The 17,509-nt window shown below is 42.4% G+C and overlaps 2 protein-coding genes across 4 annotated transcripts; one reads left to right on the plus strand and one right to left on the minus strand.

Moving 5' to 3' along the window:
- Positions 1-77: 77 nt before the first annotated feature.
- On the plus strand, positions 78-4,952 carry REXO4 (REX4 homolog, 3'-5' exonuclease). The gene is made up of 8 exons (XM_053961745.1): positions 78-420; positions 849-1,201; positions 1,484-1,636; positions 2,374-2,567; positions 3,050-3,138; positions 3,360-3,434; positions 3,691-3,765; positions 4,379-4,952. Exons 1-8 carry the CDS (start codon positions 226-228, stop codon positions 4,478-4,480), a joined length of 1,236 nt encoding a protein of 411 aa, XP_053817720.1. The 5' UTR covers positions 78-225; the 3' UTR covers positions 4,481-4,952.
- On the minus strand, positions 4,816-17,436 carry STKLD1 (serine/threonine kinase like domain containing 1). Of its 3 annotated transcripts, none has more exons than XM_053961744.1 (19): positions 17,331-17,436; positions 16,704-16,799; positions 16,247-16,291; positions 14,872-14,946; positions 14,152-14,256; positions 13,899-13,969; positions 13,169-13,284; positions 12,701-12,813; positions 12,450-12,610; positions 11,896-12,026; positions 11,185-11,268; positions 10,417-10,533; positions 9,730-9,864; positions 8,741-8,869; positions 7,790-7,927; positions 7,098-7,226; positions 6,696-6,833; positions 6,300-6,379; positions 4,816-5,104 (listed from the first exon to the last, which is right to left on the minus strand). In XM_053961744.1, exons 1-19 carry the CDS (start codon positions 17,343-17,345, stop codon positions 5,042-5,044), a joined length of 1,941 nt encoding a protein of 646 aa, XP_053817719.1. In that variant the 5' UTR covers positions 17,346-17,436; the 3' UTR covers positions 4,816-5,041. The 3 variants fall into 3 exon arrangements, with proteins under 3 accessions (XP_053817719.1, XP_053817717.1, XP_053817718.1); XM_053961742.1 differs by having other exon boundaries at positions 8,741-8,986; XM_053961743.1 differs by having other exon boundaries at positions 8,741-8,986; positions 16,704-16,850; positions 17,331-17,425.
- Between the last annotated feature and the right edge of the window lie 73 nt (positions 17,437-17,509).

The following is a 17,509-nucleotide window of genomic DNA, read 5'->3' on the forward strand; positions in this document are numbered from 1 at the left end:
GCCGTGTGGGGTGGGGGGCACCCCGCGACCCCCCAGCCCCGGAACGCTGGGACCGCCCCCCTCGGCCCCGGAACCCAAGCGCGGGCCGGCGTTCCCCGCCGGGGCGGTGCGGCGCTGTGCCGGTCCCCCTGCGGTAGCGGCGGCCCGGTTGGGACTCGCTGCCTCCCGATCCCGGTCCCGATCCCGATCCCGATCCCGATCCCGGTCCCACCCCGCTGACCCTGCATGGCCAAACAGAGCCCTGCGGAGCCGCAGGCGGCGGGGCCGAGCGGCGCGGCCCGCGGGAAGAGCAAGAAGAGGAGGAAGAAGAGGAAGGCCCTGGGGGAAGCGGCGGCCGCGTCGAAAGGCCCGGGCATGGCGGCCGTGGGTCCCCCCCGTAACCCGCAGGAGTTCTCCTCCAACTGGAAGGCGCTGCAGGAGGTGAGGGGGGCCGGGGGATGCGGTGGGGCCGCCCCGGGGAGCCGGGGCAGGGAGGGAGCGGGGCCACGCTGGCAGTGCCTGAATGCAGCTGCACGGTGGAAGGGACGCGTTCCACTGTCCCAGGCTGCTCCGAGCCCCGTCCAGCCCGAGTCACTTCCAGGGATCCAGGGGCAGCCACAGCTGATCTGGGAAATCTGTGCTAGGATCTCCCCACTGTCACTGAGAAGAATTTCTTCCCAATATCCACCTAACGCTGCTCTCTGGCACTTTGAAGCCATTCCCTTTGGCCTGTCACTCCAGGCTCTTGTGAATAGTCCCTCTGCCCCCTTTCTTTTAGGTACTGGAAGGACACAATTAGGTCACTCTAAAGCCTTCTCTTTTCCAGGCTCTTTTCCTTTATCTTTCTATTTTTTTTAATGTCATTTTAGCTGCTGAAACAAAATAACTCCAACAAGCCCATCTCCACGGGTCAAACAGACAACAAAAAGAAGCAGCCACTCAAAGCAGCCAAAAGCCCAGGAGTCCCAGCAGTCAATGGGAATGGGAATGTGGTAAAAGCCAAATCTACCAATAAAATGGACAGTGGGTCTGCTAAAGCCAGTCCTCCTTTGGCCAAGCCAGAATCCAAGGGGGCTACAGCAAATAAGAACTTAAATGGCACCAAAAGCAACGGGAAAAGCTGCAAAAAACAAAAGAAAAATGGCATTGTTGTGAAGGAGAAGGATGAACTGAAACATAAGAGGAGGAAAGCTGAGGAACACGTGGAGCAGCAGCCCAAAGAGTGAGTATTTCAGGCAGCAGCTCTGGATGTGAGTATTTATTTTGGGAGGAGCACAGAGAGGTACATTCCAAACAGCTGCACTTTTCCAGACTAAATTCTGGAAGAAATAAGGAACATTTTGCCCCTGCTCCTCAGACACAGCAAGAAACCTGCAGAGGTGCCAGTCACAGACTTAAATTTCATAGGATTTATCTCTTGGTTTAGAAAGTAAACATACTTTTTGTACAACAGACACCAGATTGCTTTGAGACTGCTAAATGTAATTAAATCTGTTCTTCCCAGGGCTGACATCTGGTTTGATGACGTTGATCCCAAAGATATTGAAGCAGCATTAGGACCTGAAGCAGCAAAAATTGCCAGAAGGAACCTGGGACTTGAAACAGAGCAATCCCAGTCTGTGGAGCAGGTGCTGGTTAAGGAGAAGGCTTTTGATGGGTGAGTGACATTGCAGGGGGAAGCATGGCATCAGAGTGTGAGAAATGGAAAGATAGAAACTTCCAGAGACACTGAAAGGTTTCATCTGCAGCCTTAGAAGAAGCTTAGATTGATGTAAAAATAAAGTACACAGACATTAAGCAGAAAAACTTCTGTTTCTATAAACTCATAAACTTATGCTTCTCTAGCTGTAAGAGTACACCCTAAGTAAGTAAAAAACTGTATTAATAAGATAGTGAAGGGTTTATAATGTAAGAGTGTAATTGTATTTAAGCTAAGAGTTTAGATGTTATAGCAGAAACATGTGTGTGCACATGTGATAATAGCCCATTAGATAAAAGTATACACATTGCAGTAGAAATAAGTAATAAAAAAGCAAAATAAACTTTGTAGCAACTGTCCATTAGATAAGAAAGTTATATATTGTAATGAAGAACTTAAACTACTCTTGAGCTATAACTAACTACTTACTCTCATAAATATCACAGCCTCTGAGACTAATGTTTATCTGAACAGTAAATTGTTTTTAACCTGACTCTAGTCCCATCCCTTCAACCACACAACAATAATAATGATATCAGAGCTAGCAGACTGGCTTCTGATAACTGATCTGCACAGTGAGCTGACATCTCCCTGCCTCTGCTGCCAGGCTTTGCCCTGCTCACAGCGAGGTGTGAGCCTTGTCAGCTGCAAGGGGCCCTGCAGAGGTGTCCCCAAGGTGTCCCTTTGCCTTTCAGGCTGACCCGGGCCGTGGCCATGGACTGTGAGATGGTGGGGGTGGGCCCCAAGGGCGAGGACAGCATCTTGGCTCGGGTGTCCATCGTCAACCAGTTTGGGAAGTGTGTTTATGACAAGTATGTCAAGCCCACAGAGAAGGTGACAGACTACAGGACAGCTGTCAGCGGCATCCGGCCTCAGAATATCAACACAGGTACCAGGGGTTTCCCCCAAAGAGGGAGAATTCACTGGGTTGTCACAGAAACCTCACTGGCTGAGCTTGGAACAGTTTGAGACCTAATTTGGGAAAACAAAATGCTGAGATTTGAGTTAAACTTAATGCTAAGAAAAATTGTGGGAAGATGTGCTTTTCTACAGCGATCACTAACACCCTTGATGGAATTAACTGGTGGAATATGGTGTAAAAAAAATAATTTCCTTTTCATGCTGTGCTCTTTATAGAATTATCTACACCCTTGAAGGAATTACCTGGTGGAATAGAGTATAGAAGGAATTAACTGGTGGAATATAGTATAAAATAATAATTTTCTTTTCATGCTGTGCTCTTTATGGAATTCTCTATGTTCTTGCAAGCAGAGATTCACTGTACTGTACAAAAACTACAGTCCCGCGTTGCTTCCCAGAAAGGATGCAGTGGTTGCTCATGGAAAGTGTTTCCTTGTGTGGCATTTTTAGGTGAAGACTTTAAAACGGTTCAGAAGGAGGTGGCTGAGATCCTGCAGGGAAGGATTTTAGTTGGACACGCCTTACGGAACGACCTAAAGGTACACTGAAAATGAGGTTTCTGATACATCCCTCTGGATCAAGGGAACACACTTGAGCTCCTGGAAACCTCCTCCCTGTCTGGATGAGCTGTGTCTTGTCCTTTCATGGCTTTAAAGTGTCTCTTACAGTGGATGGGAGGAAACAACAGGCAGCTGCACATTCAGCTCTGTAAAGTTTCATGCAATAACACATTTTAGACTGAAAATGTGATTTCTTCTAGGTTCTACTTCTTGATCATCCTCACAAGAAGATCAGGGACACACAGAGATACAAACCTTTCAAACAGAGAGTCAAGGTAAGAGAGTGCTGGGAAGGTGCTCAATTAACAGACTCCAGTGCTGCTGACTCACTTCTGTGCTTGCTTTTACCTGACCCTGTTCCTTCTTTCCTACCTGTGCACACACAAATCTCCAAATTTGTTAATTATTCCTGCTATTTCACCAGCAGAGGCTAAGATGTGCTATTCTTTGAGGAACATAACATTTTTCTATAACACTCTGTTATTTCAAGTCCTGTGAGACAGCATGGTTTCTGATCTGTTCTGTCTCTAGAGTTCCAGGCCGTCCCTGAAGCTGCTCTGTGAGAAGCTGCTCAATGTTCAGGTGCAGACAGCAGAGCACTGCTCGGTAGGTACCTCCTCAGAACATCCAGCTCTGGCCTCTGGGTTCAGTCACAGTGCTGTGCCTTCATCCCAGTGACACTCAGCAAGCTCTGCTTGGACAGCAGCAGCAGTGAGGTTGTCATCTAACATTGCTCAGTGTTCACTCATTTTGTAAACAATTTGTGCACAAGTCAACTCTTAACTGAATTCTTGTAAAAATTCCCAAGGGGAAGGGTAATGATCAAGATCTGTTTAGCCTAAAAGCAGCATTCTGCACTGCTGCACTGTGGCAGGATGGGTTAACAGTGGGAGAGGCTACACCTGAACCTCAGCAGATCCTTTATTTCAGTGGGCAGGAGGATGGAAAAGAGGAATGAACTGGGGAAGCAAAACTGGGAGGGGAGCTCCTAGATACTGTATCAATGACAAAATTCTCTTACTACTTTCCAAGTAACAATCAGAAATGCAGAGCCTTGTAGTGAGCCCTGGACTCTAAATACACAATTTATCCCTTTCACTAGGCACAGAGCCTAAATGGAAAAAGAGATCATGAAATGTTAATTGGAAGGATGTATTAAAATGATGGAAGATTTAGCTGCTTGTTATCTCACATCCTTGTCTGGTCTGTTCTCTTTCAGATCCAGGATGCACAAGCAGCTATGAGACTTTACACCCTGGAGAAAAAGAAATGGGAAGCTGCTGTTAAGAACAAAGCTAACAACAAAAATGGTAAAACTTAAAAACACAGGGTAGAATCTTTCATCTCTGCAGCATTTGGTGGTTTGATGTCACATTCCACATTTAGAGATTAGTCAGAATTGACAGCAGCTATGTCATAAAATCAGTCCAAAGACAATGCTACAGTAACCTGGAAGTTCAAGAATGCTGCTGGTATCCCTGTGGATGGGCCCTGTGCCTGATGCCTGCTACTGTGTTCAAACAACCTTTGTAACAAATGCCTGCAGTTGGGAAGAACTTCATCAGTTAAATTTCTTCAATGGAAATAGACAATGAATAAGTTAAAAAATTAAATTATGTTAGGTGAAGGAAGAAACTGTCATTGCTTTGTCAAAACTCCGAGGATTAAAATCTTTATTTCAAGTATGTTGAGGTCCACAAAGTGAGGTCTACTACAAGGTGAATTCTTAAATATTGCTGTTAGTTACACAGTTGTGGTACCCAAACCATCAATAAATACCTGTTTGCATATTATTAATAGTCCAATATTCTTTTTTTCTGGTGAGAAGAATCCTCTAATGGAGGATCCAAGCTTTGTATCCAGCAGTGGCCAAGTCTTGTTCTCAGACAAAGCGTTTTTCCTTCCTCAGTTTCAAAAGTGTTGCATCCACCAGGGTCTGAATCTCCTGGAGGGAAATGTGAGAATTGTCAAGCAAAAGATGACCTTGTTACTCCACTTATTTTTGTATTCATTTATTAATAAAAACAATGTGTCCAACCTAGGTCTTTGAAGTGGCTGTTGTTACAACAGGAGAGGGAGCTTTCTCCCTTTCTGTGATTTTTTTTTTTCTGTGCTACCTTGTGGCTGCAGTGTTCATTGAAGGGGTGCAGGCAATACCTGCAGAAGAGCAGTTTGTGACTGTCTTTGAAAACAATTCTGTAAATACAATACTAAAATCAGCAATAGAACTAACTAGTTCTATTGGCTTGATGAACAAACCTAATTATTGGTTTCTTGCCAGTAAGTCATTGCAAAATAAATATTAGTGTAACACATTAAATAGCTCTGATAACTTTGCTGGTTTTTTCAGTGTGACTACTTGGTGAAATTTAATGTAAGTTAAATCTTCCCACAAACTGTCAGAAAGTTTTTGTTGGTTTTTTTGAATTTGTTAATGATGCTACTTCCAAACCAAAAATAAATTGGATGTAATGTACTTATGGCTTTATTCCTGCAAACTTTAGCCTGGTTTAGGATGAAGACTGTAGTAAATTACTGTCATGTTGCAAGAGACCAGAACATATTTTTTTTAAATTTCAGCATTTACAACAACAGTAAGTTGTTGTCTCCCTAACAACAGAAGTTAGGGAGAATGGTTTCAATTCATCATGGCAGAGTCCAAAATAGAATTCAGGTTCTATGCCCTCATTTTCTCAAGCACTACTATTTGCAGAGCTTGTACTTGTTTCCAAAACTAAAGGAAATACAGAATTGTATTTATTAGAGTGGTCCTGTAAATCCCTGAAGCCTCAGCATTGTATCTTAAACTTTGAGGGGTGTTATCAATATCTGGTCGATCTTACCAATATTAAATTAATAATTACCCACAGACATCCACACCTCTTAGTGAAAGCACAAGTTTTGCACTGTATCTTGGATTTGTTTCAAAAAGTAAAAATAAATTAAGATTCCCCAAAGAATGAGCAACAACAAGAAGAAAAACAACTTTCAACCACTTGTTCTCAGTAATTAGAACTATCCTTACAAACTCACTCTTCACTCCACATGCAACTAAGTCTCTAAATTTCTGCACTATGATCAGATCCCTCACCAGAAATAATATACTAATATACTTTATTATCACAGAGACTTCTCCATACCGTGCTAAATGGAAACTGGAGTTTTATTTCAGACAGCAGCTTTTCCATTTTCTGGGACCTCATATTCAGCATAACCTCATCTGCAGTGCCAATGAACAAGAAAATGTATGGTTATAGCACAACTGCCAGTGGAGCAGGAGCTAAAAGGGAGAGGACAGACCTACACAAGGAGGAGGCAAGATAAGATGAAGTGAAAATGTTTTACCATCAGAGCGGTATTTGTTTGGAACAAGTAGAGTGAATTCTCAGGAGGATGAATTGGAACTTTCTCAGACACAAAGTAAGTGTTTCCTGAGAGCAGCTAACATGTCCCTGGGAGCTGCTGTTGTGGTTTTACTGATTTTGGGGCTGGAAGAGAGGAGGAGACTCAACAAGTGACAGCAGCAGCCATCTCACCATACTGAACCATCTCGTTCATCAGCAGGCACAGAGCTTCTGCCACCCCTGGCTCGTTGGAATGAAGGTGATATTCATCTTTGATCAGCTCTATTCCACTGCCCTTTGAGTCCAGCAGAATTGCCAAAGCTGCAGCTTCTGCAAGGAAGACAAACACTGCTGGGCTCTCTGTAGCTGCAGACTGCAGGATCTGCTTCCCATCCCCTCACCAGCTGGCTCCTGTCACGTTTTCAGGAAGTTGTGCCCATTATTTTCAGTCTTCCTAACAACTACTCTGAAGCATATTTGGGAACAAGTAGAAGACCAGATATGCAGCTGACACTGTCATGCAGGCAGAAGTGATTTTAATGATTGTTTTCATGCTGATTGGTAATTGATAAAAGCAGAACTGCTGAATGTTACCTGAGAGCCTCACAAGGCTGGCTAATGCCAGGCAGCCATTCTTCACCAGCACTGCTCTTTCTGGGTTCATCCTGAGTGCATCCAGCAAAAGTGCTGCTGTGGGCTCATAGTCACTGTCAGTTAAGCAACCTTTAAAGAAAATAAACAAAGCACACAGACAAGCCCAAAATTTCAGTATCCTTCAGGCCAAAAGAATAAAGAGTCCTGAACACTCAACTTATTCTACTGATGGGGAATAGAAATGTGATTGCTGAGGGTGTTTTGCTCAGCTTTTCCCAGTGGAACAATGGCACAAGGACAGGCAGTAGGTAAATGTGAAAATATTGTTGCATGAGGAAGAAATAAGACAGGGTAGTACTGCAAGGATCGGTTCTTTAGTGCAAATGATAATGAAAGATTATTTCTTTTTTAACATTAAATACTGTTCCAAATCAACCAAGCAAAGTAGCTGCCCACCAGTGGACTCCCCATTAGCAGTACCTGGTGATTTAATTGCTACAGCTCATCAAAAATGGCTTCATTGGGGAGCCACAGAGCGAGTGCCGGGAAGAGCGACCAAGAGAGGATGCAAGTTCCTAACTCTGCTGCCATCTGCAGAGCCTCCTCCAGCCCAGCAGCCTGGGTTGCAGGACACACAGACATCCCAGCCTTTTCCATGCCCAAGGGACAACAGGGGGACTGGGATCACACACCTTGGAGTGCCAGTGCCCACAGAGCTGAGCAGGCAGACTCTGCAACGACTCCATTCTGGAGGTGTTTCTGAAGCACTGCTGAGGTGACAGGGAGAGCACTTTCCAGCACTGCTTGGTCTGCATTATTCTCTGAATTACCTTAACAGAAAGGAAATGCACCAGGCAGAGTTATTTAATGAAGCAATGATATCATTGTATGTCAAATTATATCAGTAAAACCTTAATGGGTGTTGGCATTGGAATAATGCAACATTGTTTTAGTCTGGAGGGCAGCAGAGGGAAGGAATCAAAAATGTACAGAACCAAAGCAAGTGCTGCAGGACTAATAAATAATTCTGTTCATTGGAGAAAGCTGAACTTCTGCAGGAACTAGTGTTCTTTGTCATTTAAATTATGCATAGGGATCACAGCAAGAAGCCTCCAGAAATAACCACAGTTTTGACAGGAGCCAGACTGCAGGATGGGAATTCAGCTGTCCCATAAATCCAATGGGTAATTTGCTGCACAGAGGGAATAAAACACACCAGGTGAAACTGTGCACAGTCTGTGCTTCCAGCTTTGCATGATGATCAGAACACCACAAGAACACGTCACAGAAACAAATCAGTAAACATAAAATCAGGTCACATCTTGGCCTGAATGGCTCAAATTTGACATCTTATCACATAAAGGGTTGCTAAAAAACTCTGTGTTAATTTTTGGTTTTATCTAGTTTAGCTCCGGATCACAAAGTGATGGTAGCAGTGCTGTGGAAACAACTCTCCAGAATCACAAAATCAGATTGGTTTGGGTTGGAAGGAATCTTAAAGATCATCTCATTCCATCTCCCTGGAACGAGAATGGGAGAAAATCCAATCCCAGCGACAGGAATGTCTGAACTCAATTAGGCTCAATACCTGCTGCCCTTCAGTCACATGAGTGCAGGCACAATACTCGCTGTGTTCTACTCACCACTCACAGCCAAGCTCCAGAGAACGGCACAGCAAGAGAAGCAGATCTTGTCATTATGAAGAAAACGTCTTAAAACTGACAGAAGGTCTGGAATGATTCCAATTTTCCTTAGGTTTTCCGCAGCTACTTCTGAAAACCACAGAAATTCTATAGAATCTGGTATTTTTGTCCCACTCACTGGCCTCGAAACGGGCAGCACTAAGGTGTTTAAACTGAGATAACAGACCGGTAACATGAGCCCATTAGCTGGACAAAAGGAAGCAAGAGAACAGACCGCATTCTTTAATATGCACTTAACACATCTGATTCTTTCAAATGCATGCCTAGCCATCCTTTTTCCTCACAGACTTGGAAAGGAACCGAGAGGGTGTAAATTACAAGTTTTCACCTGTTTCCATTTTAACGATTCAAGCTAAGCTTCAGAATTAGGAAACGCTGGATAAAAATAGTTTGGTCTTAGACATGACTCTTTGTAATGATCTTTTTTTGAAGGTTTCCCCCTTGTTGCTAAATCCTACTGTAACCATTTCTAAAAACAGTTTTTGATGACTGTTGAACTGACACTGAAAACAACTAAAATATTATAAATATTTAGCAATTACAAGTTCAGAAGAAAAGAAAACAAAGTAGAGAAGTTAGGGAGAATGGTTTCAATTCATCATGGCAGAGTCCAAAATAGAATTCAGGTTCTATGCCCTCATTTTCTCAAGCACTACTATTTGCAGAGCTTGTACTTGTTTCCAAAACTAAAGGAAATACAGAATTGTATTTATTAGAGTGGTCCTGTAAATCCCTGAAGCCTCAGCATTGTATCTTAAACTTTGAGGGGTGTTATCAATATCTGGTCAATCTTACCAATATTAAATTAATAATTACCCACAGACATCCACACCTCTTAGTGAAAGCACAAGTTTTGCACTGTATCTTGGATTTGTTTCAAAAAGTAAAAATAAATTAAGATTCCCCAAAGAATGAGCAAGGTGACCCACCACTGGCTGAAACCATCATCAATAATGTGCAGAGCATTGAAAGGAACTCTTCATTTTCAGAATGTTTTCTCACTGTGTGTAACAGGCAGCTGGCCACACTCTCATCCAGGGCCATCATCACCCCCTGTTCCAGAGCTGTCACCACAAACATTGGAATAGAACAAAAATTTCAGTGGTTTTGAATGAAATCTGAACCCCCCCCCGCCTTGCAATCAGCACAGCAAAACATTCAATTAGCAGCATTTCTTCACATAAAAAAAGCAGAAGTTACTTTAAACTTTTATTTTCTGAAACTCAATTCTTAGTATTTTTAAGCTCGTATCATCAGGTGGTTTTGGGGTAAATTGCCTTGAAAGTGACAGCAGGAGCCACACAAGAGACCCAAACCCACTTTTATGGTTTAAAACTTAAACACCAAAACAATAAGAGTCTCCTTTATGCCCCCTATTAACACTCTACATAACATGAAAACAAACTTGGCTGGACAAGATCAGCACCTATATTTAAAATTATCTCTTAACACAGAATTGCTGGATGCCAGTCCTGAAGGAAGGCCATGAGAATTCAGAAAGCTGCTTAACTTCCTTTAGTGCTTTGAATACATCCCCTAAAATTGTTAATGGAGCAGGTAATGGGTTCAGAAATCTTTACAAGACCCAGCAGAAGGAGGAAATCAAAAAATTGTACCTTGACTAAGAATTTCAAGCAATAAAGTGCAGCCTTCTACTTGTAAATCCAGAGAATCTGTGTGAATCTTCATGGCAAGAGTGATCACTTCTGTGCATGTTAGCAGATGGGGGAATGCTGTGGGGGAAAAGAAATTCTTTGAGAAAGGTTCTTGAATCAAAGAGAACAAAACAGAGTGAATTGTTTTAATCTGTGTGGGAAATGTCTCCTATCAATTAAAGCTAAGAATAACCCTGAGTTTTAACATCATAAGCCAATGCCAGCATTAAAATGCTGTCAAAGGACAGAGCATTTTATAACTGATTTAACACAGTGCTTTGAATTAAAAACCTTGATTTGAAAGCTTCTTTTGAAAAATGTGAAGCTGGTGGGAGAAAATACACAGCTTTACAGACACACAGGAATTAGCCATGTGTAGCTTCCTTTTGCTCTGCCAGCCTTACAGCCCCAGGAATTACACCCAGGTCATGCCAGGGCTTGTGGAAATTACCTTTCTCAAATGTCAGTTTGTTGCTAATTCAAATATCAGAGGTTTTTTTCTTTTTTTTCCCCAGTGCCCATTTTTATTATCCAGTAAAGCCCCTCTACTGGTTAACAAAAGCATGTACAGAACAAGTACTAACACAATCCCATCAGCTACTGGTCTGCAGAAATAGGAAGAGAGCAAATTCATTCTCATTTATGGGCATTGGAAAGGTTTTCCTCTTCCTATGATCTCAAAATGTAAGGAAGGAACAGAATGAATAAATAGATCAAATAGTGCCTTACCACTTTTATCCTTTACAAAGCTGGCAAGGTGCTGAATGCCTTTAGCCTGGACTTCTTCAATATCCCAGGAAGCCTGCATGAATTCTGAGAAACCAAGGAAATTCTTCCAACCATTCCACACAAACACTTACACAGAATTCTCAAACTGTCTCTGTTTTGTGCAAGATGTGAATTCATATGAATGAAAATAATGAAATTTGGGATTGTTGAAAAGAGAGTTTTCCCCCCAGCTCATTAAACATTTCAATATTACCAAGTGTTATGATTCACAATGTATTTGGCATAATATATATATATTTTTGAAGACCTGTAGGAATATTAAACCAGAGCAGGGCTAGGAGCTTTAAATGCATTATTCCAATAGATTTTTCAGATTAAAATAACATCTTCCTTATTTAGAGGGAAAATAATGGAGCAGATCCCTTATGGCATGAAATAGCAAACATGTTACAATGCAAATAAAATAAGTGGAGCTCCCAAATTCCCAGAGGAATTACGTCTAACCCTGTTTAATTTTTTGTAGTAGGAATGCCTGAGAACCTTAGGAATTAAGAAGAAAAGTTGCATAGTGATCCTTGCTCCAAAGAGTATCCATTTTATTTCAGGTAAAATGAGTGTCCAAGAATTTATTTCCAAGTAGAACACATCCTGACTGGAAGGGTCTATTTCCTGTGAAAATCACCTTTACATTAATCTTATTCTCCTTATTACCTAGAACACTTTCAACTCCTCCCTGAAAGAGCACATCTGTCATTGTGGGAGGCAGAGACTTCTTTAATTTTATTGAGGTGCCACCAGCAAAAGTCAGGCATTTCCCAACAAATGGAACAGTGACCAGATCCCTGGAATTTTGAGAGACAAAAGCAGCACCAGTGAGTTAGAACTGGTAAATTAGAAAAGAAAAAATCTACAGGCATTGTTTCATTTTGATATTAAAAAAATCTAATATTACTTCTAGATGAGATTATTTTTGACAGAACTTAAACAATTTACTTCCAGAAAGCTCAAGAAAGAGCTCATATTGCACAAGCCATGCTTAGGTGTCAAGTTCAGGCTCATAAAATTGTGTATAACATGAATTTATAAGAGAACAAAAAGGGACACCTGCTCCTCTCTGAAGGAACATCAAGTCTTTAATAACTCAGTTTGTTGAGGCAGGAGGATAAGCAATGTTAACCCTTTCCAACAGCAGTGAACATTCCCAATTTGTAGAGGTAGGAGGGGTTTAGGACAAAACAAATCAAGGGAAGGCAGCCAGAACTCACCTTGCTGTGGGTCTCAGGCTGGGCTCAGTCTGTAGCATCATCAATAAAAGTGGAAAGAAAGGCAAATAGCTGCTTTCTCCATCCTGCATCAGGGCCAGCACTCCTTCCAGGCAGCTGCTGTCCCCCCTGATATCCTGCAGTAAGGAATTTATCTCTTCTGCCTGGGAAGAGCACAGTGTCAGAGAGCTCTCACACACAGATATCCTGATGAGCCCAGGATAAAAAATCTCTAATAAATCACTCTTACACACATTCAGAACAAAGCAGCTCATCATATCAAGGAGGACACAGCCCAGGGACCAGATGTCAGATTTCTCAGTGAAAGAAAATTCAAATGTTTCTGGAGCCATCCAAGACTTGCTTTCTGTAGAAACAGGAATTATATGGTGACATTGCTTCCAAAAACTACAAAACACACTGTAACTAATGGACATTTTCCTAACATGTTCCTGAGGACAAAGCTAAAAAGGATTCCAACTGTACTGATTGCAGAAACTCACACACATATCTACATTTTTCACTTGTGAACACAATTAAAGCTGCAGAGAAATGCCTATGAAAATCCTATTTAGAAAACAAATAGTTTAATGCAGAGAAAGGAGAAGGAAGATAACTTTCTCCTCTTTCCTAATTTTTCTCTAAGGAATGAAAATATCCACCACAACTGAAACCCTTTAAAAATACAGTAGGAAAGAAAAAATAGCAAAACAAATATCTACCTTCTTCCACTCTGATTTTCCATTTCAGGTCATCTTTCATAAGTGTTTCAGTACTGAAGTCACTCAGCATGAAGGATGGTTCACCAGTCACAAGGATGTTTGATGGCTTGAGATTTCTGCAACACAAATATTTTCTGTCAGCCTGTGAAATTAGAGTCTAATGACATATAATTACAAATTCCCTGCATCTTTAGCCCTCAGAAGGTTTGGGTTTTTTGTTTTTGTTTTTTTTTTTTTGGGGGGGGGGTTGGTGGGGAAATTGAATCGGATTTTTTTGTTTGTGTTCTGTTGGTTTTCGTATTTTTTAATATACAAATGATAATCAACCAAAATACAATTATTTTCCTCTCTAAATGCTTTAAAATTTGTGCTTGGGACACAAATTGATCTGAGCATGGAATGCAAGGGTTGTCTTTTATTCAGATACACAAACTTTTGTCCATCACAGCCACCAAAATGTGAGCATTTACAGAGATGAACAATTTTTTAAATATTAAAAAAAAAAAAAAAAACCAAACACCAAGAGATAATACCTCAACCAAATGAGTATTCCAGACAAAACTCAGGAAATAGGTACATTTGGAAGTAAAAAAAACTAATCTAAAGTCTGGAACTTCTACCCCCTACTTCTCCTTTTGGAAGAGTAAAATTCCCTGCCTCTGAGCACCGCTGAACCAACACTGCAAAGAACAAGGACCTGACAGACAAAGAAAATGAGATTTCTGCTCACCTGTGCCAAATATTTCGTTTGTGTATGTAAAACAAAGCATCCACCATCTGTCCCAGGAACTTCTGAACCACCTGTGGAGGGAAACAGACATGAAAGTGTAACACAAACACAGTAAGTTTCAAATATCTCTCAGAAGTGAGCTTCCAAAACCACCCTCCTGTGCTTTGAAGGCTTTAGGGAGGATTTTTAGAAAGAAGGAATACCATAAAAGCAACAAGTCTCAGTTCAAACAGGTGCCTCCTCTACTTTTTACCATGCCTGTTATCTTTTCTGACTTCTGCCTCTTTTCTTTGATCAGAGCTGAAAGATCTCCTTGGCCTGAGTGCTGCATGACCAGGCAGAGGAACAGAGATGAGACCTGCAATAAAACATTGCACCAAAATTGCTGAATTGTTTGCAGGCAACAGAGACAAAACCAAACTGGTGGGTGTGATGTTCACAGTACAAAAGGCTTCTGAGGTGATTATTCTCTCACAGAAGAGACAAGATTTAATTTCTTTCATTAAAAATACAGCATGCTCATTGTTTTAGCAAATAAAACAAACCACCACTATCAAGCATCTTATCTGAAGCTGTATAGGATGATTCAAATCAATTATACATCCATAAAATCATCAAAGGTTCTGTCCAAGCACTGAAGAAAATTAGGTAATAAGTAAGTGAGGGCTTTCAGCTTCTTATGGCCCCCTATAGAAGGGTTTTCATGCAGGCATGAAAATCAGAATTGCACACTAATTCCCATCAGAATCTGGGAGTCTGCCATGTGATGGACTCCAATCCATACATATTCACAGCTTTTTAGTGTGTGTATTCAGGAGCCAAAAAAAAAAAAAATCAGGATTGTTTCAAATTAAAAAAACCTTCTTTTTTAGCATCTCACCCCAATATCCCCACATTTAAATCTGTGAATAGGCTCATGTGCCTAGAACATAAACCACACATTCCAGTTTAACTAATCCTGTTCCATTCTCACCTCTTTATTCCAAGTCAGAAACAATTCCTTGTAAGTACAGATGTTAGAATGGCAGAGTTTTAGCAAATCCATTGCCTGCACAGAAGAAGATAAAATAGAGAGAGCTTTCTATAGCTACAGAGTCCTTCCCTTTAACAGGACCTTAAATAACACCCAAAGCCAGTTCCTCACTTGTTCATATCACATTTCTGATCAAACTCTTCCAAAGTGCCAGCTCTGTTAAATATTTGCATACACAAAGGTGGAAAGAAGGAAAATATTTCACCCAGTGCTGCAACAGCTTTGTGAGACTCAAAGATATAAACTGATCCACTGGGAGATAATGTGTGAAGCACCTCCTTCTTCAGTTCCTAACATCCTAACCTGAAAACGTTTCTTAGAATATGTCAGGATGATTTCTCAAGTGCAGCCATTGTTTCCTGTAACCTCCATGCAAGCTTGAACCTCAGCAAATATAATGGCACGAGAGATTTTTATCTCCTTGGAGGTGGTTTCTGTGCAGGGCTCTAACAAATCCTAACCACTTCAGCACATTCGCTGATTGTGTGGAAGATAAAAAGAATTCAGGTTACACTCCTCTAGTTGTGTTTGTGGCTGTGAAGGCACAAAAGAAAAAGCTAAAAAGAGCCAGGCTCCCAAATGGCACAACTGCATTTATTTTAATAGACATAATTCAATATTTATTTCAACAGAAAATTGGATCAAGTTTTACTGGTAATGCCGTATTTGGTACAGAAAGAGGTCACCTCTCTGACCAGGATAAAATATCTGCACAAACATTTATTCACCTTCTTTTCCAACTCCAGATGCTGTGCATACTGGGCACTGGGAGACTCATCCATCATGTGCTATTCACTATATAATTGAAAACATTTTTGGTCTTTTAAGAGTATTTCTGATGCTATTTACTCAAGGCATTATGACAAAGTTTGCACCAAAAAAAGAAGAAAAGGGGTACAAAAAGGGACAAAATCATTCACATTAAAAATGTCCAACTCTAAAAAAAGAGCATATCATGAAATATGTTATCTAGACATCAAGTTATTAATAATAAATTACAAACAGACCAAGGTTCTTCTTCAGCTTAAAGGCCAAAAGGATGAGTTTTGTCCTTTGGCTTCCCAAAACAAATAAAAAAATCTGAGAAAGAACTGTCCTCTGAGAAGAGCTGTCCATTTGAATTTACATTTCCATAAATAACAACAATTAATACAAACCCTGGCCTGAGCCCAAGCAGAGGGCAGAGAGCACACCCCACAAATAGTCCTACCTGATTTACTTATTTACTCAGCTAATCCTTGCAGATAAAAGACTTGGTTCTACCAAGACTTTGGTCTTTGTAAGTGAAGTAGTAAAGAAAACACTGCACCAATACCTCCTTCAAGGCCACATTTGCTTGGTGTTGGTCAATGCATTCAACCTGCAACCAAACAAAAGACAGGGCTGAGACTGTAACAGAAACAAGAGGCAACTTCGAGCCACAACACTCTTACCTGGGTGAATGGACTGCAAATAATATAAATTTTCAATGATAGGTCAAATCTCTAATGTTTGGGGCAGTTTTGGTGTCAGGAGATGGGTAAAACAGAGCTGAAAATATGTGTGTGACAGTGTTTCAGCTGCGAGCACTGAGGGGACCTCACTAGGCTGCTGCCCTTTCCCCACTTTGAGCACCAACATTCCACTAAACTGATCAGAATCTCCCATTTTCCCAAAAAGCAGCACTATAACAAGCAAGCCCACTCTTACCCAGCAGCTTGTGCTACTGTCCTGGTGCCCCTGGCGACAACAAACATGCCAAACTCCCGTTTTCATAGCAACCACCAGCTCACCTGCTTTATTGCATATTTCTTCTGGGCACCCCGGTCTGTTTTCAGCTGAGCCACCAGCATCGTGCCCAGTGCCCCGGGCTGGAGCTGCTGCAGCACCTGCCGGGCACAGCACACACCCAGAGCACCTGCTCAGCTAGGGCAGCACAACTGAGGCAAAAAAAAAACCCCTTCCATAGAAACCCTGCACGCAGAAAACACCTCCAGCTCCCCGCGGCAGGACGAGGGACATCCCAACCTTCACCCCAGCTCCTGAGAGGAACACAGGCCTTCGCTTCCCTCCTCTTCAGGGCATTCCCCGTGCTGAAAACACCCCCAGAGCACCCACACCCCCTGCAGGACCGCGTAACCCCCCAGGGCCCCTCAACCCCATCTCCTATGGTCGTGTGCTGCTCCCAGGGGTACCCACACCATTCCCCAGGGCCACGGACCCCTCATAAACCCCTCCAGCGTCACTCAGCCTGCTCAGAGCCACTCACACCATGTCCCCAAGGGCACCCTGGTCACAGACCCCCCCCCCCCCCCTCAGGGCCAAGTACCCCACACAGACCCCTCCAGCACCACCGACACCCCCACAACGCTGCAGCCGCCCGCTTATTGCCGGGTAGAGCTTGAGCCTGGGGGCAGCACCTCATATTTTTCCATGGCGGGCACACAGCCCGGCACCGCGGGGCAGCGGCCCTGGGGGCGTGAGACCCCCCCCACTCCCCTCACACACACACAACAGTGCGGAGGGGGCGCGGCCCCTTTAAGAGCGCTGAGGGGGCGTGTCTGAGGGGCGTGTCCCGGCGGGCAGGCCCCGCCCCGCG

Source organism: Vidua chalybeata, chromosome 21 (assembly GCF_026979565.1).
Source record: "Vidua chalybeata isolate OUT-0048 chromosome 21, bVidCha1 merged haplotype, whole genome shotgun sequence".
Classification (NCBI taxonomy): Eukaryota; Metazoa; Chordata; class Aves; order Passeriformes; family Viduidae; genus Vidua; species Vidua chalybeata.